Genomic DNA, 27,049 nt, shown 5'->3' on the forward strand with positions numbered 1-27,049 from the left:
TATGCAGGGATTCCTTGCACGGAACAAAAACCAAACAAGCCCTACCGCTGTACCTCGGACGGAAGGGAAGTGGTTATCTCTGTGAAACAAAGCTTAAAGGTAAAAAAGCTCTGCAGTGTCCTGTGTGCATGCAGACGGCTAAACCTCAGGAACATACAATGACAAGAGAAATGGGGGAGAGATGGATATTTAATTGAATAAAAACTCCAGGCTGTGACAGGGGAGGGGAGACACGAAGCAGTAATGAACAACATAATTTTTTAAATGACGATGCAATTGGTTAACATCCTGAATATGTGAAGGAAGGGGGAGAGGCATCTTTTAGCCCAGAAACACTGCTAAACAAAGAAGGGAACTTTGCTTTAAAACAAAAACAAAAACAAAAACAAAAGCAAAACACTTCTATATGCAAAAGGCCCTGATTATCATGACTTGAGCAAAGCTCAAAATGCCAAGACAGGAAAGAGGTTTCTCCTGGCAGAGAAGCTAACAAATGAATCAACTTTGTATTTCATTTTGTTCTGAAACTTGTAATTCATTTTATTCTCATCCGCGAGGAAGAGGTATTGGGCTAGATAATGACATTGGCAGACATTCAGGTTCATTCATGCTGCGGGTTGAGGACTAGTCTCCCCAGAAGATGCTTGGGGGGTGAGGCTCCTGCTGCTGAGAGCCTCCCTAGCCTGGGCTTTCCAGCCTGTAGAAACTTACCAAGGCTGCGACAGTGGAAGTGGCAACTGGGTCGGTGGTGGGGGGCAGACCACAATCTGCTCAGGAAACCATCTCCCAAAACCACGGGGAGGTTCGCTTGTGTGGGTCAGCTGCTTGGACATAAAAGGAATGTCTGAGAGCAGTCACTATCCCACCCTTTACACCGATCACACTCCCTCCTCCGAAAGGGTCCAGTGGTCATTCTCATGTGCCTAAGGGTTATGAGGATGGCAGCTGGACATGTGTTTTGAGCTCACTTCTGGAAGGATCCTCTCACACTAATTTCTGGGCTGTGACCCAGGAAACTCAGCTGTCCCCTTCCTAGTTGCAGGACCCACAGCATCTGCCCAGTGATTGAGATGGCCCTCTTGATGGAATCAGTCTAGAGTCAAGAGGCAGAAGAAAGTTTATGGCCTGTTGGAAGTCTTGTCATGACAAGAGGTTTTTTGTCCTTTTTTGTCATGACATGAGGTTTTTTCTCCTTCTGGAAAGAACATCCAGCCACAGTACTGCCCGACCAGGACGGCCTATCAATCACAAGACATTTGGGGAGACAGCTTATCTTTATACAATGACTCACATTAGCTCCTAGCCTAAGGCTCAATACAGAGTAGAGTTTGGGTTTATCTGCCTTTACTTTTATGAGCTGAAAACTTCTCTGGCCACAATATCCTGGTCATCCTCATGTCTAGTCTGAACTCTGGGTAGAAGACACTGCCCAAAGTCATATCAGCAGAGAAACCTGAAAACTTGGCTTAAAGTGAATGTTACTTTATTGAGTTTCTGCTCCTAAAGCACGTGACATATACAAAGAATAAGACACAAGGTGTGTGAGTAGCTTTTCCGTTCTTGACCTTCCCAATGGCAGAAGAAGGGGCTCTTCAGCAGACTTGCCTCTTGAAAGTCACACACACACGACTCTGGAAGTTGGCATTGTGTATTCACAAGATACAGTGGCAACTCACCTCCAGGAATTTACCAGGGCTATACAGACTGAGATTAAGCAAACCAACTTGAGTTATAGGGGGTTGGTGGGAAGGCCACTAGTAACTCAACAAAAACGTACTATGACAATGCAGAACACTTGAAACTTTTTTTTTTTTCCTAAACTGAATTTGGGCTAAGGTAGAGGTCTAAAGGAGAAAAAAACCGAAACCTTCACTACCACTGAAACAAACACTGAAGTACTTAGTAATTTATAGAACTAAAGTTGAAGATGAACATTGTCCCAGAGTCAAGAGGGGGTGGGGGGGCGCTGAAATACTCTTAAGTTGACTTTGTTTCAATCAAGAAGATTCTCTTCAGAGAAAAATGGCTTCCAGCTCTGACTTGGATTAAAACTCCCCATTTTCCAAAGAACATTTTATCCAGGTTCTTCTCTGATCTACTGAGGCATTTGAAACAGTTGCTTGATACTTCATGGCATTTTAAAGCTATGCATAACACAGAAGTCATTCTGGAACCTGGGTGCCTTCTTTTCTTTACCATGAAGGTTATTTCTGAGAACAAAGATCTGTTTTCAAACAACGGTGGTCATTAACTGTGGTGTGCCAGAAAACATAGGGCATGTTTAGTGTCGGCAGAATCCTTCCTAAAGAAAGTGGCTAAGTTCCCATGAGGAATCAAGACATTCGTTCAATGCATGAGGAAAGTCAACAAGGAAGTGGGGGAAGGAGCCCTCACAACCAGCGGAAGGTGCACAGACACCTCGGAGCCCCAGTGATTTCAGCGCAGGACCAGGAGTCTTCATCTCGGTCTGTGTCGCATCAGCGAAGAGCTTCCAAGGGTCATAACTCGCCTCGTAAAGGCTCGTGGCCCGATCTGCACCCTTCGGCGGGCCACTGCAGAAGCAGCCATTCTTCCAGTCCGCTTCCTTCGTCTCCAGGGTTGTGGAGCTTGGTGGAGACACAAAACTTCAGGAACTCAAACCACCTCCCCCGAAAAGGTGACTATTTTACATTGTATTTTATATGAACCAACCTCTGGGCTCTCCACTCTTCTTTCTTTCCTACTATTTCCCCCTTCTTTTCTTGGCAGCAGATCCATAAAAAGTGAAAACCACAGAAAACATCACCTTGGGAGACAAAAACGACTAAGACAGGTCCAGCCGCTCGACAAATGTCTTGGCCTTGACCTACACAGGAGCGGTTAAGACTCGTGCTACCGCTGCCGCTGCTCCTGCGTAACACTGTGTTTGGACAGTTGAACAAGTGCAAAAAAGAACGTCGCGGAGTCCCCTCGGTGTCGCCCGGCCGCGCAGCTCATGGTGTGGGAGGTGGTTTCGGGGACGGGCAGGAGCTCTCACTGTCAAAGCTGGCAGCCCGGCCCTGCCACTGCGGAGAGGGGAGAAGGCTGGTTATTGATCGCCAAGGGGGTTTGCATTTCAACTTTCAAAACTTCTCTGGCCCATGCACTGAATTCACCTTTCCCGGCTTTTCATAAGCTTTCTGGAATTTTGCTGTCAGCCATGCAAAAACAGAAGGAAAAGAGCTGTAGGGCTTCTAGTTTGGAATACCTGATTTTTAGAAAAGACCTACTGCAGAGATAATTAAAGCTTTCTCCACTGTGCAGTGTGTGTGTGTGTGTGTGTGCGCGTGTGTGCGTGTGTGTTAATGAGGTGCTATGACTGGGCCATTTCTGAGTGCTTCAGCCATTTCTCACACTGAAAATCAGATTATGTTAGCAGCAAAAGAGGCAGTCTACAGAGTATGCCCTTATTGCCAAGAACCCATGATCATGAATTATTAGCAATTTGTCTGGGGGCTGTTAGCACAGCTACAAACCTGATATTGCTTTAGCTCTGTGCTCTCTTTCTTAGGCTTAATGCTTCCTATGGGCATTCGCACCCACCTTGTGAGGAGGTGGCAGTGTGAGGGGGGCAGCCCGTTCCCCTTTCTGGGGCATCCCCTTCCTTCTCCCATCTCACAGGTTGCCCCCTCTCAGCCCCACCCTGCCCCTGCTGTCAAAGTTGGTGATGTAATGAGGCGTAATGGAGTGAAGGAGAGGGCTGAGGATGAATGGACCCGCGCCTGAGCCATTCGACCCTTCCTTCAATTGAAAAGCCAGTCATGCTGGAGCAATGCATTCTGGGCAAAGATCTGACCCCGGGCATATTGTTGACCTATCTTGCAGCTGTGTAACTTCAAAGTGAGGCAGTGTCCACTGCTCATTCCATCTTTCTTGTGAGCTGGGAAGACCCAGACCTCTCCCAGGTGCCCGTGGGACAGTGCTCCAGAGAGTCAGGGAGGGAGGGGGTTGAGATGGCCCTTCGGCACTGAAGTACAGCCCTTCCACTTCCCCCGAACTTCGGGGGTCTCCACCGTGGAATGATGGGCCGAGTAGAAGCTATGCTGTGCATTTATGCATGAAAGGGGGGCGGGCTGGGGAAGGATGCAGTTCTCCCCACAGCACAGCCATTTCTAGATAGAGCTGAGCCGCCTGAGGGCAGACCATTTGCCAGCCAGCATTTCCTACTGGAAACCCACCGTGCTGAGGAGAGACCCAGACCAGTGGAGAACCTCCATGCTCCCAATTCTACGGAAAGCCCCTGCCACCTTCCCTGGACTTGGTCACTTAGTGCTCCCTGTGCTGGCTAACCAGCAGATCTTCATGACTAGCCAAACACCGGACAATCCGGTACTGATGACCACTGCCACGTGTCCTAGATCTGAGTGAGCTTAGCATGCCGGACCTGGAGGCAGGCCCAGGGGGTCATCCAGTCCGGAATCTCGTCCTTGCGGATAACAGAATCAAGACACAGAGAAGTCAAGATACAGCTAGTCAAGGGCAGAGCCAGGATGTGAAACCAGGTCTCCTCATTCCCAGCTCGGCGTTCTTTCTGCTCCGTTCCACCACCGCCTTAGCATCTGGCCACACCAGGGGAAGGAGATGCGACTTGTGAGAAGAAACCTAACCTCTTTGGGTCCACACCGGGTACTTACTCCTAACTCCAGGTGGTAGTCTCTCTGCTTGCAGCATCCACGTGAATGAAATCACAACCGAGGGTTTCCCTGGTGAAATATTTTAAATACATGAATGCCTGGTTGTTGAGCCCACTGTGACCTCTGACTCAAGTGTTTCCTAACCAGAAGGTGACATGAGATGATTACTAATGCTTGCATTTGACACACCTTTACTTTAGGAATTGTACTGTTTTCTGCCAGGACCTTTGATGTCGGTGCAAGGTACATTGTAATTGCCGGCTTCTCCCCTGGGGAAGCATGCCACCTAAACAATCTGATTGGTAGGCCAGTTCAGAGGAGAAAAACGAAGTGGCTACACAGAGTACCTTTTTTTCTCTATGTAATAGCCCAAAGAGAAGTCACACGGAGCGTAATTATTAATCCGGGACAAATGAAGAAGGCACACTCGCTCCCCTGTCAGCCCCTGATTTTTTCTATGAAGATAAACAGAGGAGGGAGATGGGGTCCGTGGACGATGGGGAAGTGAATGGTTCTAGCAGGCTTATCATGGTGGCTCTGAAATAGCAAAGAACTGACCCTGGCACACAGGGCGGCTGTGTTCCAGTAAGCCCTTTTATTGTTCTGAAATGGGTCACGTTCCAACAGATCTAAAAATCTCCGGAAGCTGATCTAAACTTGGTGCTCCATGATAAAAATGCCTTGGAGAAGGCTGCTGGTCAACCCGGGCTCTGTGTGTGGTGAAATCAATGATACGCAGCACCGGGCAGGAGTGCTCAGAGAGAAGAGGGCCACAGCCCCCGCCAGAGAAGGATGCTCGCTGTGGCTTAATCAATTTCTACTCAGGAAAACATCCCAGCAGGGAAAAATACCTTTTCAGTTAGTTTGTTCCCCTCAACCTTATTTTAAAACCCCAAACAAGCGAGCAAGTATGGTGCCCTCTTGTTCTCATTAATAAAAAAGGAACGATCACAGCGCTTGAAACTCTTCTAAGAAAGGTACAATATACATAGAGAGCGCTTTACAGAGATGATGCCATTTATCTGCCCAGGAGCTGGAGAATAAGATTTCTTTATGTACTATACAAATGGGAGAAACAGGTTCCAGGGGCAAGGTTCTTGTTCAGTGTCTAGCACAGAATCGAGGAGGCGAGCTGGGAGCTCTAAGGATGACTGAGAGGGATAAACATTCAAGTACGATGCATCACGTGAGCCTAAAGAGGGTTTACTTCATATCTACCCGGTAGGCTTTTAGATGCATTTTTGTTAAAGATTCTCAAACTGTGGGTGCTAAAAGTGTAGGTGAAATCCTAAGTTGCCAAGATGAATGTCATTTTCAGCTTCTTCATACAGAGAACTGATCAGCTGAGCGGAAAATGGTAGGATAATGAGTGGGGGAGGGGCAGTCTCGGGAGCTTGGTGTGTGAGGTCAAGAAAAAAGTAAGCCCAAAGGATAGGAATCAATGTATTCTCTTTTCGTTTTCCATATACTGTTACTTTCCCTTCACTGTCTCATCAAATATTCATTTTCAAGGGCTTGATTCGACTTTATCTTTCTTTCTTTTGTAGTCTGGACTAGTGAGTCAGGGTTTTCAAAGAAACGGGACTTGGAATCAATTATTTGGCTTAATTAGGTTGTATTCATCATGGAGTGATTCTGGAACCGAGTCCCGGCACCCCCGTGCCACTCTGCACCCACCCCCAACTCCAGCCGCCTCCGGCCGGTTGCTTCCGGTTTGCGTGGACACACCAGCCCAATTATAATGCCGGTTATCTTTCTGAGGTGGTGCAACGTGAGGGCTCAGTGTCTCCACTAGTGATCATTTAAGGGTCCGAGTTTCCAGAAGAGCAGAGATGACAGGAGCCTACCGCCTCATTTACCAACCAGGAAACGGGAAACCAGAAGAGGCAGTGAGTTGCCTGAAGCCCTGCAGCCCGTCGGGGACCTCTCAGCTTACGTGTCCCTCCCCCTAACCCATCCTGCACACTTCAGTGTACTTATTCTACTCTTAACGTATCTCCAATGGATTTAAAAATGGGGGAGGGGGCAGGGCACCCTCCCCTGGTTGATTCAACCCTGCATTCAAGTGAGGTACCAGGTGTGGTCTCTGGGCACCTACTGTTCTGTCTAGGAGCTGCCTCCTGAGTAGGCAGAGGCTGGTTGTGGGTACCGCACCCACACCCTGCAGACAGAGCCTTCTGGATAAGAGGAGGCAGAAGATCTCCTGGGGGAAGGGAGCCGGGGAGGTGAGGGATGGGACTGGCCTCAGTCATTTAAGTTTCACAGAAGCTGTGGTAGAATCAAGGAAACCACAAGACAGAAACATGAGGCCTCAGATGACCAGGAACTTTGTGTCTATGACTTACTTCTCCACACTGGCCTTGAAGGCACGCCTACCTGAGTAGGTAAATCAATTAGCTTGGCTCCTAGAACCTTCTATCCCCCACATGATTCCACATGTCCAAATCCCCTCAGCTCCCAGTCTCTCTTAAGACACCTCACACTGCAGAGGCGCCTGGGTGGCTCAGTCGGTTAAGCATCCACTTTGGCTCAGGTCATGATCTCACGGTTTGTGAGTTCGAGCCCTGAGTCAGGCTCTGTGCTGTCAGCTTGGAGCCTGGAGCCTGCTTCGGATTCTGTGTCTCCCTCTTTCTCTGCCCTTCCCCCACTGCACTCTGTCTCTCTCTCTCTGTCTCTCAAAATAAATAAAACATTTAAAAAAATTAAAAAAAAAAAAAAGACACCTCACACTGCTCTGAGGTGGAAACAGTAGAAACACTGGAAATAGGTGGAAACAGACCTGTCCACCCCGAAAAGAAAAGGGAGCTGGGAGGTCCTCTGGGTTTGGCTCCCACAGCTTTCCTGTGTCACAGAACCTAAAGAAGGGATTAAAGTTGACCCTTGAACAACATCAGGATTAGGGGCACTGACCCTCCACACAGTCAAGAATCTGAGTATCGCTTTTTCCTCCCCCAAATCTTAACTACTCACGTTCTGTTGACCGGAAGCAGCCTTACCGATAACATAAACAGTCAATTAACACGTATTTTGTATGTTATGGGAATTCTATACTGTATTCTTACAATAAAGTAAGCTAGAGAGAAAAATGTTATTAGGAAAGTCATCTGGGTGGAGTGCCGGGGTGGCTCAGTCGGTTGAGCATCCGACTTCGGCTCAGGTCATGATCCTGAAGTTCATGAGTTCGAGCCCCGCGTCGGGCTCTGTGCTGACAGCTCAGAGCCTGGAGCCTGCTTCAGATTCTGTGTCTCCCTCTCTCTCGGCCCCTCCCCTGCTTGCTCTCTGTCCCTCCATCTCTCTTGAAGATAAATAAACATTAAAAAAAAAATTTTTTTTAAATAAAGTCATCAGGGAGAGAAAATACATTTATAGTACTGTACTATATTTGTATATATAAAAAAAAGTCCACACCTAAGTGGACCCACACAGTTCAAACCGTGTTGTTCAAAGGTCAACTGTACTGTTTTTAAGGTGACTGCTTTTCAGCTGAGGGGCCACGTGGTATAAGGGTTAAAGCTTTATTTTTTTCATTAGATTTTCCAACTTCATGCTCTAGACTTCCTAGGCTTGAAGGCCAGGATGAACAAGCAATCACCTGCTGTTTAGGATACGGAATGGGTATGAGATACTCAAAATGAGGTTTAAAGCTCGCCTGGCGACCCCCACATCTCAACCCATTTGAGAAAAAGCAGTCCTGGGAGCCACCAGGGTGATACATAGCAGGATCTTACATTGGCAGAGTTTGGCGGAGGGGAAGCCAACTGTCAATGTCACTGGAAGGGACATTTTCTTTGCAGTTGAGAGAAATGATTGGCTCCAGATTATTATATAGCAAGGCCAAAGGGGCCAAGATTGGAGCCCAGGGCTCAGGACTCCTGGGCAGTGCTCCATCCATCATATCTCTGTTAGGATGTGGTCACACGGTGTGCCGCCTTGAAGCCACGCTCCGTCCAACAACGGGAGAACCAGCATTCATGGTGGCAGGATCTGATCTCTGGCCATCTGCATCCAGGCAATGAAGACTGCCTTGGGACCACCTGGCTAGAGCCTCAGGGAACCTAGTGCTTCCACGGCCACGTTCTGATCTCAGCCTCTTGGGGCTTTCTCCCAAAGGACTGACTCGGCCCCGGGGGCTTCGTGAAAGCATTCTGGGCCTGGCACAGTGGAGCTGCTGGGAAGGCTTCCTCCAAGTTCTAATTTTCCGTTTAGAACTCAGTGTCGCTTTCAATATGCTCGACATCAGAGGCTTTTTGTCAGGAAGCTTCCCACTGTCCTCCTCCATTTCCTTCCTGCCTGTTCCGCACTGGGTGAGAAGCACGTAGCCCCCGCACACCCCGGAAAGGACCCACGAAGGCGAGGTCGTACAGCCGCCGACTGCCATTCTCCAGCCCACGCTGCCATGCGGCAAACTTGCCAAGGGCCAAGCACGACCTCACCCACCTCTTTGAAGGATTTCTTTACCTCCACCAAGGAGTGCCAGTGTGCAATGGGCTTCCGTGGGTACGCCAGCATCTCGTTCCAGTGGTCCCTGCCCAGGCCTTCGGCATTGATCCCCACACGACACACTCCTATGATCTCATTGTGGCCCACTCTGAGGGAGAAACAAAGGGCCTGGTGCTGGTGACCAGACACGCTGTCAGAAAGGGGGGTCCTGGGGGCTGGGATTCTGCCCAGCAGATCTAACTCAGAATGCTGAGCTCTGAAAACAGATGCTTGGCAGGGCCTCGGGGTGCCGGCGGCAGTGAAACTTTGCCCACCCTCCTGGGGTGGACACTGACACAGACAGATGAGAAAAAGGTGACAAACTGCTTTGGAATCACAGGAAATGGTGGGCAGATGGCCGGACTTTAGGGAATGGGAGAGTTTAAGTCTCGTCCCTTATTGGACTCTGCTAGGACATCACAGCCTTGCTTGAGATCTCAGCATTTGGAAATAAATCACCCCGCTCTGAGTACTCTTTCTCCATACCCCCAAAGGCTAGAATGTGATTGATTCACTCAGCAAGAACATCAATCACCACTCAACTATGTTCAGCGAGCACCTACTATGCCTGAGAACTTGTGCTAAAAATCCTGGATGGAGGGTTTACTGCATGTTTTTTTTGTTCTTCCTTCAGCTAGAGTGACACCTGGAGAGAAGGTGTCATGGTGGCTGGGGTGGTTGGAAAATATTTTTGAGCCGACCCTGACGGAAGAGAGGATTTGGATAAGTGGAAGAGAAGAAATATATCCAAGAAAGGGGAAATTAAGTTGGATAAATATGTTGGGTCCAGATCCTGGAAGGCCTTGAGAAGCTAGGGGAAGAGCCTATATAACAGGAGCCATTGATGGTTCTTGAGAAGGGTAGGTGCCAAAGAAAATAGTCTTTTAGGAAGGCGTGCTTCTAGTGTGTTGGCAGGATTGAGCCAGGGCGTGATGGAGGCAGGAGGCAGCTGGGACGCTGCACAGCCATCCCTGAGTGGGAATGGTAGCAGCACCAGAAATGGAGAGGAGGGAGGCATTTTAGAGGACAGATGACAGGACTTGGTGGCAGGGGGAGCAACAGGAGTAGTCAGGGGCAAATTCAGGGAAACTAACGGGTAGATTGGCCCTTGATGGAAATGGGCCCTGCTGGGAAGCAAAACTTGAGCTTCTGCTCAGGGGAATCCACACTCTTCCTCAAACTTCTGCACCCTTCTTGGGTGGAGCCATATTTGAGGCCAATGGGATCCCGAGCCCTGAACCACAGGGTCCAAGGTCAGGACACCCTGTGCTGCATTGGTGTGGGCGTGAGGGGCAGGGAATCGTGGCCCTCTGGGACCAGCACCTACCGATCGTAATCCATAACCGAGATGAGCAGGTTGACTTGATCCATGTTCTCTGGGGGGATGTCAAAGATGATGGCTTCATTGTAGACAGGGTTGAGAGTGTTCTTCTTTATGGTCGTTTTCTTCTTCTTCAGTCTCCTCCCATCACAAAGCAGGGACACTTTGACATATGGATCTGTGCCAGTGGAGGGGTGATGGGAAGGGAAAGGGGCATGTTAGGGAGCATGTTAACCAGATGTCCTCGAACATCATTTGCAGCAGAGGGACGGAAGCCACAGACCTACTGTTGCTCATCAGATGGTATCAGTGGGTTGTTAAGATAATTAAACCACCTTGTATTTATGTAGCACACCTGTCTCTGAGGACACTTCGTGCTTAATAAACACAGAGTCTTTAGCGACCTCAGGATTATTGGGAGAGTGCCTAATGGACTTTCACTAATGGTGAAGCTGGCCTCAAATCAGACAGGACACCTGCCCATGGGTATGCAGATCACGGCCCTAAATCTCAGCTCCGTGATGGCCGGCTGGCTCCAAAGGGTGGTGAAGCTGAACGAGGCACTCGGTTCCTTTCCCCGACTTGGAGTCCTTTTCTCTGGGGGTTTGTCAGCATTATTAGCCAAAGGATAAGGGAGTAAAAATAGATGTGGATGACACCCAAGGAGTAGCAGCGTGTCAGAGTAAATGAACAGCGACAATCACAACGCTGGTCCTGTCCTCCCCACCTGACAACAGGATTATGGGTCTCATTGTCCCAACAAGCTCATTTCCAGCTGGCATCAAGAAAGGCCCTGCTGTCTGCTTCCCCGGAAGCCCTTTCCTGCCCACTTCTGGGCAGAGGAGGAGGATGGGGCTGTGGCGGGGGCCGTGAGTAAGGCGGCTTCCTGAGATTCGGGGCAACCAGTTGACATTTCATTTCTCAGGGGGATCTTGGATTCTCTCCATCCCCAGAGGAGATGTCTTTTTACTGAACCTCCATGTGTCTCCCATCCCTGTCTCTTCTTTCGTTTTCTGAATAGGTATTTTGTGGTCATCCTTCTACCCTGAAATTTTCCACTCATCCAAGTGAAGTGACACCTATTGTATCTCATAGCACAGGTGTCTTAGACACCATCATAATTGTTATTTATGCCGCACAGCTCAAGAAACGGGAGGGCAACTCACAGGTAATAACAGCTTTTGAGACGCTGATGTGCCGAGACACCTTCTTGCCCAGAAGCCAGGGTTCATGTGAATCTGTCAGCAGCTGTGGGCCAACCAGCCACTGCCTGGCGCCTTGATGCACAGGCATGCAGTTCTATCTCCTGGGCACCTGAGCACCCACCAGGCCCTCACGCTCCCTGGGCATCGCTCAGGGGGCAGCTGGGGCACCTCACCATGCAGAAGCTAGAGAGAGCCGACTAACCAATGTGACAGCGGCAGCTATGCCTTAACCTTGGGGGCACTTAGGTTTATGGGGGCTCTGGGGGGGTCCATGATTAAACAGTAGGTGTTTAATCAACCCGCCGTCTCCAGTGACCCATTTGGAAGGGCCCTCTCTTGGGGATGTTTTCAGTAAAAGGGAAGGCAGAGTTCCTAGAACCTCTGTGAGACAGCTTTCTGGTTTCTATAGGCTCTGTTGTCTAGGGATGTGCCCAGGACAGTGTTCAGGTCCAGGCGGTCAGGTAGGAAAGCTTGCCCCAAGACCAGTCGTTAACGTGGCAACTTCTAGACTCCATAAGGTATACGCTGCCCTGGAAAGTGTCTTCAGGCTTGAGGCCGTTCAAGTGCTGGCTTGTTGCCCGCCACGCCCATTTCCATGTACCTCCTAGACAACAGATTCCCATGTCACCAGGCTTGGAAAAATATGGCAGAGCCACCTGTCCCAATGGCCACTAGGCAAATGCTTATTACCGACTGGGAGATTCTCAGCTTCTTTCCCCAACTCTGTTTACCCCTCCGAGGTATGTCCATTTACAAATTTCAGTGGGTGTATTTCCCTTGAAGAAATCATCAATCTTATGACCGTCCAAGAGGCTAAGCGGAGAGATGACTGTTCCTTTGGATTATCTGGGGCAAAAATTTGTGGCTTCTTGGGGCACCTGGGTGGCTCAGTCGGTTGAGCGTCCGACTTCGCTCAGGTCACGATCTCACGGTCCGTGAGTTCGAGCCCCGCATCAGGCTCTGTGCTGACAGCTCAGAGCCTGGAGCCTGCTTCAGATTCTGTGTCTCCCTCTCTCTCTGGCCCTCCCCCCGTTCATGCTCTGTCTCTCTCTGTCTCAAAAATAAATAAATGTTAAAAAAAAAAAATTTTTTTTTTAAAAATTTGTGGCTTCTAGTGGAGTGCTGGCTCCACAAGACCTTGGAAGTTGTTTCCTCTCTAACAGCCTCTGATGTGCTGTGCGGCTGAGGGAGAGAGCACGAAGGCTGGCAGTGTATTTCAGCCTCGTTGTCGTGAGAGCCATCATAGTCCAGCATTTACCAGACACTGTGCTGAGATTTATGTACATCATGTGTTTTAAACTTCCCCCCACCCCCATAAAATATTTATCATCTTCACCCCCTTTTATAGGTAGGGGAATTGAGGCGAGAGAGATTAAGGAACTTGCCTCAGGTTTGAACCTAGGTCTGTCTGTCTCCAAAGTTTACATTTTAAACCACTAGACTCAAATCAGTACAGACCGGATGTGGTGGAGATGGGTGGGTTTTGTGGCATCCGGACCCTTATTATTATTCTGTGTTATTTTCATTGTCATCATTGCAGTGTATGGGCTTAGAGAATTGGTTCATGACTGGTTAAAATCAAGGAGAATAGGAAGACCCATGGGTTCAGGGGTCGATGGCACAGAAATCAAGAACAGGCAATAAGCTCTATTCGCCCCCTGGTTTAGTCCAATATCAAAGCAGTCTGAGCTGACGGCAACCTCAAACTCATCCTCAAAAACAGGAGATCTAGTCTGAGAGGCCCCTGCCACGTATGCCCCCACGGTATCACCCGCTGACAAGGCTCCTCATGCTACATATTCATTCAGTCACTCATTCAAAACATATTTATGTAATGCCTATTGTGTTGCCATGCACCGTTCCAGACATTTGCTTACATCTGTGAACCAAATAGACAGAAATCTCTGACAAAAAGAGGACCCCTGAATGTTCCGCGTCAAGTTGAGATTTAATGCCAGATTCCAAACCCAGGTGGAAAAGAGGGTCAGTTGCGAGAGGGGGATTAGGATTTGGTGTGAGAAAAAAATCTCTCCCCCACAACCTTCTGATGTGGAACGGCCGTTATGATTACCTCAGTGGCTTCAGCATAAGCTCTCTCTCTCTAGCACATCAATTTAATTACACCGGAGAAGATAGTGTGGGGACTTAGGCAGCAAAATCCTATTTCCCTCAGCAGGCTGGAGAGTCCTCGGTGAATTCCTGTCCCTGGCACGCACTTATTTTGATATTAAAATGAAATCTACATCGGCTGTATTTTTGGAGGAAGCTGGCTTGCTGGGACCTAAGAGCTTTTCACATGTCGAGAGAGGCTCTTTAAGCTTCTCACCACAACTCCCCCCCCCCCCCCGCCGCCCCCCGCCCTGCGAAGTGCAGTGGTAGCTTCAGTGGAAGGAGAGGCATTAGGGTGGGTGCCATCTTGGGGAGCTTTTGGTCTGGAAGACATGAGTGCCACCCAGAGACAGTGGAGGCTGGGAGCAGAGGCTCCGAAGGATTCAGAGCGGCAAGAAGTACACATTACTTCAGTGTTTTCCAACCGTCTTTCCTCAAAGCCTCATTTTTCGGGGTCTAATACCTCATCTTCTTCCACCTACACCAGGTTGCACCTGGGCACAGATGTTCGCGGCTGGACCGTCCCCTCTTTATGGCCCCTGTGACAATACTAAGTTTTTCCAGGAAACAAATAATTAATGGATAAAAGCGAAAATCTCCCGTATACTCCCACCTAGGTTCAGAGGCACCTCCGGAGTGGTTTTCCGCTGGAAACCAGATTCATCACAAGAGCCTCTTGGGTGATGGGTCTTGGAAAACAAGCCTTTTCCTCCATTTGTAACTCTGAGTGCAGCTCAGACTGTTCTGTGAGTCTGCTCTTTGGGACACTTCACCCCATTTCGCTTCTTGGGCTAATTTGAGCAGATGGGGGAAGGAGGCTCCTGGGACCCACGCTACTCCTCTGCTTTATCAAAACTCAAATACCTTCTCTGACAACAACGTTGTCATGGGAAAGGACCTGTCTCTATAGCTGCCCCAAGCAAGCATTTCCTCGGTTTCTGGAAGAGGACTCATGCTTCCTGCTCTACTTAGCAGCTCTCCTGGCACTGAGGCTGGGGCCAGGAGCCCTGCAGGAAAAACTCAAATACAAATGCACTTTGCTTTTCAGTGGCCTCGCTCCTTTGACTAGGTCTTCGGGGCCGCCACAGGGCTGTGCGGACCTCCAAACATTTACGTACTCAAACTTGACATAACCCTTCAAAGTCCTGGGGCCTCCTATAACTAGAAAAATTTTCCTTATTTATTTTTTTTTCTCCTACTGTGTTTATTCCTTATTCTCCGCCTCCTCTGAGGGAAAGAGCGATGGGAGTAGCTAATATCTACTGACTGCTTATTGCGTGTCTGGCACAACTGTAAGGACTTAACATGAATCAACACGTTTATCCTTAAAGCAAACTGTGTAAGTTCTTTTTTCAGATTAGAAAATCAAAGCATTACACAGCAAGGGAGTGGCAGAACTGGAATTCAAGTCCAGAGTTGGGGCTTCTCTTCTAAGAACACTGACGGTTCCGGGCACCTGTGTGGCTCAGTAGGTTGAGCGTCTGACTTTAGCTCAGGTCACGATCTCAGGGTTCATGTCGGGCTCTGTGCTGACAGCTCAGAGCCTGCAGCCTGCTTCGGATTCTGTGTCTCCCTCTCTCTCTGCCCCTTCCCGCTCGTGCTCTCTGTCTCTGTCTCTCTCTCAAAAATAAACGTTTAAAAAAAAGAACACTGATAGTTCTCCCTTCTCTCTAAACACCTTTCCAAGTCCTAATGTCTGGGTGGCTGGAAGGCCACATGGCAGACTACTTGGGTAGGAGAGGTACCTGAATAGCCTGTAATGTCCATCGCCTTGAGGTTCCGACATTTGATCACCGTGAGGGTGAGCCTGCCTGCTGTGGGCAGGTAGCACAGCGAGAACATGATCTCTCCCAGGTCCACGCTTTCCTGCAAAGAAGCAGACGAGAGGGCAGATGAGGGGTGCACAGGCCCCTGGGAAGTTGCTGCAGGCCACTCTGGGGCCCAGGAGAATGTTCTTCGAGGCAGACTGCCATGTCTGCCGGACCCGAGGGTCTGGCCTCCATGCTGGGAGTAGCTGGGACTAAACGATCACGATATCGCCTCTTCAGTAGAATTTGCCCCCTTCATTGTTCCTTCTGAACTCTGCTCGGATTCTGGAAGGACCTCAGGGTCCTGCTTTGTCCTGACTGGCCCTGCATGTGCCCCTCAGCTGCAGCCTCGGGACCAGCAGCCCCTCTGTGGCCCGGCCCTGTTCCCTTCCAGCTCGCCCTTCTGAGTCACTGGTCCCCTTGACTCCACACCCCAGCCCCTTGCCTGGCTTGTGGTCGTGACCGTGTCCTGCACAAGACCCACCTCAGCCATCCGGTGCTCTCTCCCAGCATGTCTGCTTCCAGCCCTCAGCTCAGCTGTTCCTCACCAGTCCCTCTACTTCCTCGCCTCTCTGGAGACCCACCCAGCTCTCTCGCCTCCAGGCCTCAGTGTGGAAACACAAGGGATCGCGACCTCACTCTGGCCATTCTGGCCTTCTGGGAATTCTGGAATTCGAGCCCAGAGCTGGCCATGCTGCAGACCGAGGGGTGTACACTCCCCGTCCCAGGTTTGTGCCAGGTCTTGGATCCACCTTGTCCTTTTTCCTTAAATGTGGTCATCCTTCAAAAACGACCCCAGCAGAGTACACGCTCTGCTGTCTCTCCTAGGGGTCCTAATCCTAGGAAGTTTCTGAGCAACAGGGAAGAGGAAAACTTCAAACAGGGTAAAGACGTCTGCTTGTCAGTTACATAGTTCTTTTCTGGACTGCTTCCTCTTCTTGCCCCCCACTTGATGAAGGAGAATGCTGTTGCTCTGAAACCTGCCCTGAGGCCCTGGGGCTGGCCTGGTGCCCCGCCGCCCCAGGTGGAGGAGGAAGGCAGGGTTTGGGGGGGTGGCTCTGATCTCAGATGGGGCCATCTGCTCCTTCAGTCAACAAATGTTCGCTGAGCACCTACTGTGTGCGGGGTGTTGTTCTGGGAAAGAACAAAATGCACAAAAACCCCTGCCCTCACGGGGCTTACATTTTTACTTGGGTAAAGGACAAGAAACAAAGGTAAATAAGTCAGTAAAAAGTACCAAGGAGAAGGGCGCCCGGGTGGCTCAGGGGGTTGAGCATCTAACTCTTGATTTCGGCTCAGGTCATGATCTCACAGTTCGTGGGCGTGAGCCCTTTGTCCAGCTCTGCTCTGACAGCTTGGGATTCTCTGTCTCCCACTCTCTCCGCTCCCCCTGCCCCCCCGTCCCCCGGTCATGCATGTGTTCTCTCTCTTAAAATAAATATATAAAAACTTTAAAAAAAAAAGTATCAAGGAGGAAAAAGTAAGGCAGGTAAAGGAGATAGTTAATGTTCGTGGGGGAAGCCATAGCTCTTGACGTTTTAGACAGGCTGGCCAGGGAGGGCCTCCTTGAGGAGGGCACTTGTGAGAAGGAGAGCAGTCAAGGATGACAGCAAGGCTTTTGTCCCTTTTGACAAAGAACTCCCCTTGACTGTGCACTCCTAGAGACACCTGATACCTGGGCCCAACTGGAGAATAATGTAAGACGCTCCCAACCCCTTCCCGAGCCTGTGGGCCCCATGCCCTCCTCTAGATGGAACCTTGCCTTAGCCCAAGATTTGTCTTGGTAATTTTACTCGCCCCACAATTAAATCCCAGAGTAGCAGAAGGAGGGGGTCTGGCTGGGGCAGAGCTGGACACCCTGGAGAGCGGGACCCCCTCCAGCACACAGAACCCTGTGGCACCAAGGATCCAGCAACCCCAGACCAACACCCACCAACCAGCTCCTGTGTTTGCAGGAACTCTGCAAGGCAGGGAGTGCTGTCACCATCCCCTCCACTTTGCAGACGGAGAGCTCAGGGTTCAAACTCCCATCTCAGAGCTCTGCCCAGGCTTACACAGCTGGTGGGAGACACAGCGGGACTCCCGACTCTTAGGAGAGTGCTCCTTACACTCGCTCCATCTTGGAGCACCTTCCAGCTCACTGAGGAAGCACCTCAGGGTGACCCTGGCTCCTCCAGACCTTACTCCACAGCTTCCTGCAGCTGTCCATTTGTTTGTCAGTTCACGTTGACCAAGAACCTGCCGGAAGCACTGTGCTTTGTGGAGAGTAGAAAGTCCCCCCTCAACATGCACACGGTCTAGTAGGGTGTCACCAGTTAAAATAAGGTGCCAGGATCCCCACCTCCCTCAGGGGCGTCTCTTGTCTCCCTAGCCCTCTAGTCCAGGGAGGGAGGGAGACACAGGAAACGGCCCTGCGACATGGTGTCGAGGGAGCGTGATGGTCCCCTCCTGCAGCAGGTCCCCAGCGCACCTGGCTGAAAGTCCTATCTCTGACCAAGGCACTGAGGTACGAGGGGGCCCCCAGTTCTCTTCATGTCCCATATAACCCTCCTCAGTTCATTCCTGCCCAAAGCTAGAGAAGCCTTTCCGACTCAGCAACAGCAATGAGAACTAACACTCCTGCGTGGCTACCATGTGCCAAGTCCTTCAAAGCCAAATGATCTCAGGAAGCCTTGCCACAGCCCTACGAGGTACGTGCTCTTATTATCCCCACTGCAAACAGGAGAAAAGGACTGTTTGGTGAAGTTAAGTAGCTTGCCCGAGGTCACATGCCTAGTGAGTGCTCTGGTGCCAGATTTACACAGATGTGCTGCTGCTCAAACACCCCCAGTGGCTCCCCTTGTTCCATTTCTGGAATCAAAGCCCATCTTCTTAGCTTGCACTAAGGACCCTCAATAACGGGGTCTTGTCTTACTTCCTTACCTGATTATTTCTCCCTATTCTTCTAGGCCACTCCCCCTGCTCCACAAGACTGGTGGGCCTCTTCTTGTCTCTGTGTGGACAAACCTATGCATCTTGCAGGGGTCCTCGTCCAAGGTCCAGCCCACAGAGAGCATCTCTCCCCTCTGCCCCCCCCAACACACCCCTGCAGCAACTTCTGCCCCTGAGCCCCTCAGACGCATTACCAAGTCCCCCCTCTGCTGCCACCGTGCCCTCCCACTAGCATCTAGTGACTGGAGGCCCTTTGGGGCCAGGCTTTGCTTTACACCTACTCGAGCTTCAGAGGTGGCCAAGCATGAGAGGAGCTGCATGAATGCACGTAGAAACAGATGGTTGTATCTCAGCCAGGAGAGCCCCAGACAGAGTGGTCCTCAGTGTCAATGTTACAATCAAGGCAGGGTCTGAGAAGGAATCCTGTGGCCCCTCTGAAGGGAGCGGCTCCCCTACGATGTAAAGTGGCACTTTCGAGGGCTGTGTTGTTTGGGAGAGTCCAAGTGGATTTGTTTATGGCCTGGGGTGTGGGGCATCTCTCATGGTAAATGGAATCACTTGGGGCTCTATGCACTGGTCCCAAGGATGGCTCCTTCCTGGGGATCACCAACCCAGCAGGGTGCCCCTCTTCGGCAGGGGTGCCCTTTCTTGACAGGACTGTGGCAGCTGGGGAGCGTGCGGGGGGCTGAGTCTGCGGCATGCTGTGGGGGCCCCTAACCCCAACCCTGGTCCCTGCTCCCAACTGTGAACTTCCTTCTCCATCACTGGTAAAGGGAACGGGCCAAGATCCCCCCCATGACTTGCAGGAAGAGAGAAAAGAGAGGCCAAGAAGCTAGTTCCAGGACCTTCTGCTGTGGGTGACTGAGCCTCATTGGGCCTGACCGCACATTGGCTGCTCTTGGCTCAACGGATCAAGGGAGATACTGTTCCCCTGCACACACACACACACATAGCAGAGGACTGGCTTATCTGAGATATGAAAATAAATAGGTTACTTTTGAGTAAATAGAGGGATGGGGGCCAAGCAAACAGAGTCAGCACCTCCTGGCAGCCACCTCCCTCTCTGGAAAGTTGGGGCCCCAGCTTGGACCCTCGGGCCACCTTGCCAGATCCTGGCTCTGCCCCACCCCCTTTCTCTGGAGGCTTCAGCCCCAGATCCTATGCTCCCCGCCAGCCTTTTATCCTCATTAGTGATGCTTGAGACTTTGGCTTTAATAAAACCAGGGTGACCAGGGGCTGTGGAACAGCTCACACTTTATTGTTTTCATCTTCACTTGCTGTCAGGGGAGGCTGCCTTAGGGGCCCTGAATGGTAATGCGCTCCCCAGTGATGGAGAGGTCACTGCTGTCCAGAAATTGGCAGAGACCGACTTGGCTCTCTCGACTACTAACCTATGAGCCGATAGGGCGGATCCGGGCCCAGTAGCAGCTGGCTTTAAGTCCTGGCTGGTGTCTGGAGGGAGCAGACCTGCTGTCAGCATAGGGAGAGCCAGGGTGTGGGCTCCTGGAGAAGTCTGTCCTTAGGTGCAAACTGGTCAGTAAGATTCTCAAAGTCCCGTCCACTGCACACCATTGCTCTTGTCTGCAACAGCTCACTGAAGATTCCCTTCCCTTTGATGCACTCACATAGCCCCAGGCATAGAAGAGAATTCCTATCTGTGGGCTGCCCTGGGGAAAAGCACAAGTCAGGAGACTCCGGCTTTAATTCTTCAGCCACTAACAAGCCACAAGAGCTTGGGCACGTCATTTCACATCTCTAGGCTTCAATCTGTAAGATGAGATGATCGTTCTAAATGTTCTAGCCTTTGGATCTGTCCCTGCCAGCCAGAAAAGACCAATGATTCACACTGAAAGACCTAACATCAGTATCGCCAGTTGGGAGGGTCCAAAGGTGCCTGACTGCGTCCACTGCCGGCCGCAAGGAATCCAGCAACTTCGTTTTGAGATCCAAATGCTCTCATTCCTTCAGTCCCTGCTGCCCCCATGTGTTTTTGTTCTTCTCCAGGGCTACCCTCCTTCTCTTCCTCCCAAAGAGGCAATGAGTGGTGTCAATGCCTCCACGTCTGTCTTGGGAATCCAGGCTGGGCAGAGTAAGAACCATGCTCCCCCATCTCTTAGAGAACACTTCTAGTCTCTTAATCATTAAGTGGCTTGTCTGAATCTCTCATCATCAGCAGAGAAGCATCCGCTACCCTTTCAGGAAAGCCACAGGAGACCTAAAAGGATCTCTGAAGCACGGGGCAGGAAGTGCTATTAAGCTACCCTTGGGCAGGGGGGCCTGGAAGAGAGACAGGGTGGAAGCCAATCTGGCTCTGATGGGTAGAGAATAACATCTAGTGAGCAATCCCTCTGCGAAGGTCTGAGGCTTGGAATTGGTGGGGGAATCAGGGACGGAGGAGGGGGAGAGCTGAGTCAGATGTGGAGGCGGGCACTTGGGGCTGGGCCATCTCCTCTGGGATCTGCCCCCAAAGTACCACAGACCTCCTCTTCCATAGCCCATGTCACCGCCATAACTCTCCTGTTGCTTGTGGGGATTATGTGACGAATCCTGTGTTCTCTTTAGATTGTGGTCTCTTTGGAGGCAGAAATGGTCTAGTCTTCCTCATCATCATACCTGCCATGTCTTACCCAGTGCCTGATACACAGTATGTGCTCAATAAATACTGGCTGATGAGCACAAGGTTGAGAATATGGATTTGGAGTCAGGCAGCTCTGGGTCCAAACTCTGGCTCTGATGTTTATGAGCAGTGCGGTTTATTTAAGTCTTTCATTAAATTGAAAGTCTTTCAAAGTCTCAATTTCCTAATCTGTACAATGGGGCTAAATAACAGTACCTTCCTCTTAGGGTTGTTGTTAAGATTAAATGAACTAATTTGTGTAAAGTGCTTAGCATGGTGCCTGGCACAGAGTAGGCTCTCAGAAAATATTAGCTGCTATTATAATTATTACTTCTATAATTACAAATATGATAAAGACCTCACAGTCTTGCGGTAGGGACAGGGGAGAGAAATGTTGCTTTGATCAGTGTTTTAAGAGAGGTGTGGGCAAGATGTGGGGGAGCGGAGGAAGGAATAATAAACTGCCCAGGGTTATAGGTAGACTGCCCAGAGGGGGTGATATTCCGCAGGGTCTGGCAAGTGAGCAAAAGGAGTTTGCTGCAGAGAAAAACAAGCGAGGACATTCCAGGCAGAGGGAGGCGGCGCGAGAGTGTCTGTTAGAGGGTGAGACGCAGGGTGGGGGTTGGAATAGCCCAGGGCAGGCTGGGAACAGGGCAGGGCCCTGCCCATCCGCCTCACGGCCCCCACTTAGGAGTCCGCCCTGGCTCCTGCCCCACTTAGTCTGCAGTGTCACCTTCCATCCAGACACCCACACCGGAGACCAATTTCATGGGTGTCATTCGTTGGTTACCCACCTACTAAACGTTCACAGATACGCGATATGAACATACAGGGTCCCAGCCCTCCAGGAGTCTGTATTCTAGGAGAGGGAGCCACAAAGAAACTAAGCAAGAGAGGCTCCGAGGGCGGTGAATGAAACTGTGACACGATGGGGGCTGGGGGGGCACTTTAGACAGAGTGGCTGGAAAGGCCATCAGACCTGAAAGAGGGAGTGGGTGGCCAGCCACGAGGAAGAAGAGGAGACCGCGAGGCATGCCGTGGGTCTGGACACACTGGTTCGGGGCAGCTAAGCAGGAGAGCAGCGGGGACCAGGACAGGGCAGGGGAAGAGTTGGGGGGGGAGCCAAGGGAGGCAGGGCGAGATCTCAGAGGCCTTGAAAGATGTTTGCATTTTATTCCCTGAGAAAAGCAGAGACCTCAGGAGGCTTTGGAGAAAGGAGCGCAGGGGGAGAGAGCAAGCCAGAGAGCAAGCTTCCACGCCCTCCTGCAGAATCCATACCCAGTTGTACACGCTGTTCTGCCTTCCAAGTGTCCCCAGACTCTGGGCCTCTCTTCCCCTCCCCTCTGCACAACCTTCGCTCTGACCCACGCCACCTCTCGCCTGGACCTCCGAGCTTTCTGATCCCCACCTCCACTTGCCTATCCTCTGATAGCCTCCTTGCTGTAAATGGGGGGGCCATTCGCCTGCTCCGAATCCTCCAATGGCTCCCCATTTCAATCCATTCTGGAACTGGAAAACCTCTTCTTTATCCAGAAGCACAAATATATACAACAGATAAACAGTGGCTCGGAGCGTGGGCACACAGGGCTCCTACCTTCAGCCCCTCAGCCTACCTCCTTGAGCTTCTGGGAATCCGCCTGAAAATCACGCAGAATCGAGTAGCATTCAAGTTTCTTCACGATTTGGCCCTTGCCTTTTTTTTTGTGCCAGCCATTCTGGTTCAGGTGCCATAATATGGGCCATTCTGTCCCAAGCGCTTAAACATACTAAGCCATATAATCCTCATGTAAGCCTACAAGATAGGCACCATTATTGTCCCCATTATCTACACGGGGAGACTGAAGCACAGAAAGGCTATGCAACTGGCCCAAGGACACACAGCCAGTAAATGGCAGAGCTGAGTTCTGAACCCAGGCAGCCAGGCTCTAGAGCCCACAGTTTTAGCCACCCCACCATCCTGCCTCCCCATGACTCCCTACTTCCCCAAACCCTCCAGATGCTTCTGCACCTCCATGCTTTGGCCCGGTTCTTTCCACTGCCTGTAACAATCTGTCCCTACCTCTGATGGTCCTGGATGACACTTGTCTTTCCTGGTCAGCTGTTCTGTTCCCTCCTCTTGCATTGCTTCCCCCTCACTCCCCTGGTCTGGCTTGGGGATCCCCATCGCCCCCGGGTCTAAAGGCCTGGGATCAAGTGTTACAAATGCCTTGAAGCAGAGGCAAGGCGTTTCTGAGACATAGTCAGCAGGTTCTAGTGACCGGCTGCAGGGGAGGATAGAGGAGACTGACACCGTGCCGCCCAGCACCCCAGGGCTGACTCCACTCTCTGCTGGAAGCCAAGGGGGTGGGGCGCTTCTTCCTGGTGCTGCCAGGATTCCCGCTGTGAGCGCTGGGCCTGGCCCCTCCTCAGGCCTGGGCTCCAGGGCTTTGGGGAGAATGCTGGGGGTGGCCGAGGTGGAAGGGCGGATGTGAGGGCTGGGATGCACCGGCTCCCTGTGGGGCAGGGTCCATTTGTTCTGGGTTCCATCCCTGCCTTCTTTTTCTCTCAAGTGCTTTCTGCTCCAAGGCCTTTGCAGCAATATGAATAAATGATCTGGCAGGATAGAGGTGCCTTAAATGAACTCCACGGACTCCAGGGCATAGACCCTGAGAACCAGGGATGGCCCCCGGGAGGAGGGAGACTCTCCAGCTTGCGTGGGGCACGTGGGAGGAAGTAGGTGAGATCCGTGGGCTGGGCTGGGTCTCTGGGACCTTCGAGAGATTAAAGTACATCAGCAGGAGGCAAATGTTACTGTATCTGCGCATCTTCAGGGAAACAGATGGTTTTATTTAGCAAACTTTTTCTCAGCCTCTCCTTCGTGAACCTGCCCTTGAAAAGAGGTTTAGTGTTTCACATGCACCATTACTTTTGGGCAAATATCCGTGAGTCAGAATCACACTGGGAGGTACGGATCTCTTCCTAATGACTTTTTAAAAGGTGGGCGGAGAGGGAGAGGGGCTGCGAGGGGGCGGAAGGAGCTTGAGGAGAGCAGAATTTGGGGAAGTTCTAGAAGAGAGGGAGGCAATGCCTGGTCAAGCTGGAAAGTCTGCTCCATGGGTGCTTGTCTATGGGAGGCCAGGGCCCCCGCTCTGGTACTTCCACTGGCACTTCATTAATGAGACAGAGGAATAAATGGCACATTAATGAAGTTAACGATGAGAATCTGTCTTCATTTCTTGCCTCCAGTTGTCCTGCTGTGTGGCTGTCAAACAGCTGTCAGTTTCCCCCGGGAAGGGTGGGCATCTCAGCAGTGAGTGATCTGATCTCTGCCCCGGGCAGGGCAGTGGCAACAGGGGCTCTCAGCAGGAGGGGAGATGCCCTGGTCCCAGGGGGTTAGTCTCCTGGAGCAGCTGAGGGGCATGTCTGTAAATAGGTCCTCCGGGGGATGCCAAACCGGCAGGGCTTTGGTCGCAACCAAGGGCACATACTTGAAGAGCCAGTGACAGGGGCTTTATCTTCCTCATTGACCGGAGGGTGGAGGGCTTCACCCACCTCCTGCTCCAACACGCAGGAATCTGTTGGTCTTACCAGGGTGTGGCTGTTCTGTTTGCAGCATCCCGCTCTGGACCACCCACTTCCTTCCATTCTCCCACTCCTCTGGCTTCTCCCTCCCAGTAGCAGCAGGATCCTCCCATCCCTGCCTCTAAACAGTGCACTTCTAAACACACACACTCTCTCTCTCTGATCAACCGTAATGTTAATGCCCATTTCTATTCTCAGGACTCCCGAATGTATGGCCCTTCATGGACCTCTCTTCTAGACTCCAGACTCATATATCCCACCTGACATCTCCATGTGGATGTCTCACAGAAATCTAAAATCTCTCAGATGCTCAAAGGTGGATTTTGATCTGCCATTTACATCCTCTTCTGTTTCTGCCTAACTTGGCAAATGGCGCCTCCATCCACCCAGCTGCTCAAACCAGAAACGAGGCAATATTGTCGATGCTTGCCTTCCTCTCTCCTGTACAAGTAGCTCACCACCGAGCCCTGCCAATGCCACCTCCAAATTCAGTCTCAAGCCTGCCCCTTCTCTCCATCTCCAAGGGCAAAACCAGCTCTCATCTGCCTAATCACAGCCACCTCCTAACGGACCTCTCTGCTTCCCTGTGTTCACCTGCCCCACTTTCCACATGGCGGTGAGTGCTCTTTCAAAATTATAAGGTGAAGCACGTCACTCTTTTGTTTCAAACCCTCCAATGGCTCCCCCTTGCACTAGGAAAAAAATCCAGAACACTTGCCAAGACCCATAGGGCCCTACCTGATTAGAGTTCAAGCCTTCCTCCTCACCCTCCCAGAAGAGCTGAAATATTCCAGGGTCTCCCTGCTCCCAGGACTGCGTATTCTGCTCTCTCCATTTGACCATTCTTTCCCCCAAGTCTTCACATGGCATCCCTCAGGCCTCTTCCTCCAAAGCCACACCCCGCTCTGGACTGTGTGTTCCCGAAGGACAGGGAGGAGATCTGTTTTACCAAGAGTGGGACCGGAGTGAGGCAAACCAGGTGCCCAGGGTAGAAAAGTGAAGGAGGTTCATGCATGCTTCGAAGAATGCGGGCCTCCTTAAATTTTGCCCCCTAGGTACCTTGTTTCCCGTACCCTGGTCTTGGCTCTATATTTTACTCACCGCTATATTCCCAGGACTGAGCACAGTGCCTGGTATGTAACACACTCACCAAATATTTGTTGAATGAATGAACAACCTAGCTGTGTGGGATGCACCTGGTTAGGAAGGTGGTGAAAAGGGCTGGTGTGAGGAGTGGACCCTTTGTTAACTTCAGCCTCTGGTCTGTCCAGGAGTATCCCTGCGGGTGACGAGACAGCTCCAGGGTTGAGCCTCAGCGTGTGGTCTGAGGAACCACGGGAATCTCCTTTGTTGGACCTCCCTTGGGGGAAATGGAGGCTTGATTCTTGAGCTGTGCCCAAGACCTACTGAGAGAACCTCCGAAGTTGGGGCATGGATGTGTGAGTGGCTGAGAAGCTTCCCAGGTGATTATTACGTATCCTCAGTTTGCAACATAAGGCAATTGAGGGGATTCTGAGGCTGCCCTGGATCAAACCCTAGTAGAATCGCGGTGGCGTGGAACATAACCAGCGTCATTCAATATCAATGCCGCCAAACTAAAGTTAGGATGATGAAAGGGCTCTCTTTCGTTGGGTGCAAACAAGGGTTCTGATGGATCAAAGCCATGCCACATCCTCCTGGGGTGGCGTGCTCACTCTCCCTCTTTACCTTTTCTCGACGCACCATAGGTACACTGGATAGCTACATTTTAACAAGAAGATGCTTCCCCCCAAACTTAGAGAGTTTAGGAAACCTGGATAGGGTTTTAAAAATGTCTGACACTATTCTGTAAATACTCCAATTGTAGTAGTTTTCCAAGTGTGTTTCCCTGGCCAACAGCATCAACACCATTAGGAACTTGCCAGAGATGGAAAATTATCGGGCCCCACCCTCACCAGGGTGAGAACCATTGCCTTTTCCATTTAGAAGAACCAGTTGAGAATGCACACTCTGGCCAGGATTTTGAAGTTGCTTCGACTTCCTTTAACCTACTTATTTTGGTGATCAAAGCCAAAGTCAAGAGAGAAGGAGACTAAGAGATATGGAGCCCCTGGATACTTAACATACATCTACTTCATCTCATTCATACCACATTCCTCGGAGAAGCCCATAATCATTGCCATCTTGAGGTTCAGAGAGGTTAAGTAACTTGCCTAAGCTCTCGGAGTGATTGACCAAGTCTGGATTTTAGACTCCTGTCTGTCGACTCTAACGACCTTGCTCTTCTCCACCATGTCACTGAGCCTCCTCTGGAACTGTGCGTGCACCACTAACTCCCTTCCACCCTACCTTCTGCCCCGGGCTGTTAAGGACCAGGTGGGCTAAGG

General features: G+C 50.9%; 1 protein-coding gene across 1 annotated transcript in view; it reads right to left on the minus strand.

The window, feature by feature from the left end:
• Positions 1-1,792: 1,792 nt before the first annotated feature.
• SYT6 (synaptotagmin 6) overlaps positions 1,793-27,049 on the minus strand; it is a 48,930-nt gene continuing 23,673 nt past the window's right edge. Inside the window, exons 3-6 of the mRNA XM_032594366.1 lie at positions 15,512-15,632; positions 10,459-10,630; positions 9,090-9,240; positions 1,793-3,044 (exon numbers count right to left, since the gene is read on the minus strand). Coding sequence (XP_032450257.1) covers positions 2,973-3,044; positions 9,090-9,240; positions 10,459-10,630; positions 15,512-15,632 — 516 coding nt within the window. The 3' untranslated portion in view covers positions 1,793-2,972. The remainder of the gene's footprint in view (positions 3,045-9,089; positions 9,241-10,458; positions 10,631-15,511; positions 15,633-27,049) is intronic.

This window comes from Lynx canadensis, chromosome C1 (genome assembly GCF_007474595.2).
Source record: "Lynx canadensis isolate LIC74 chromosome C1, mLynCan4.pri.v2, whole genome shotgun sequence".
Lineage (NCBI taxonomy): Eukaryota > Metazoa > Chordata > Mammalia > Carnivora > Felidae > Lynx > Lynx canadensis.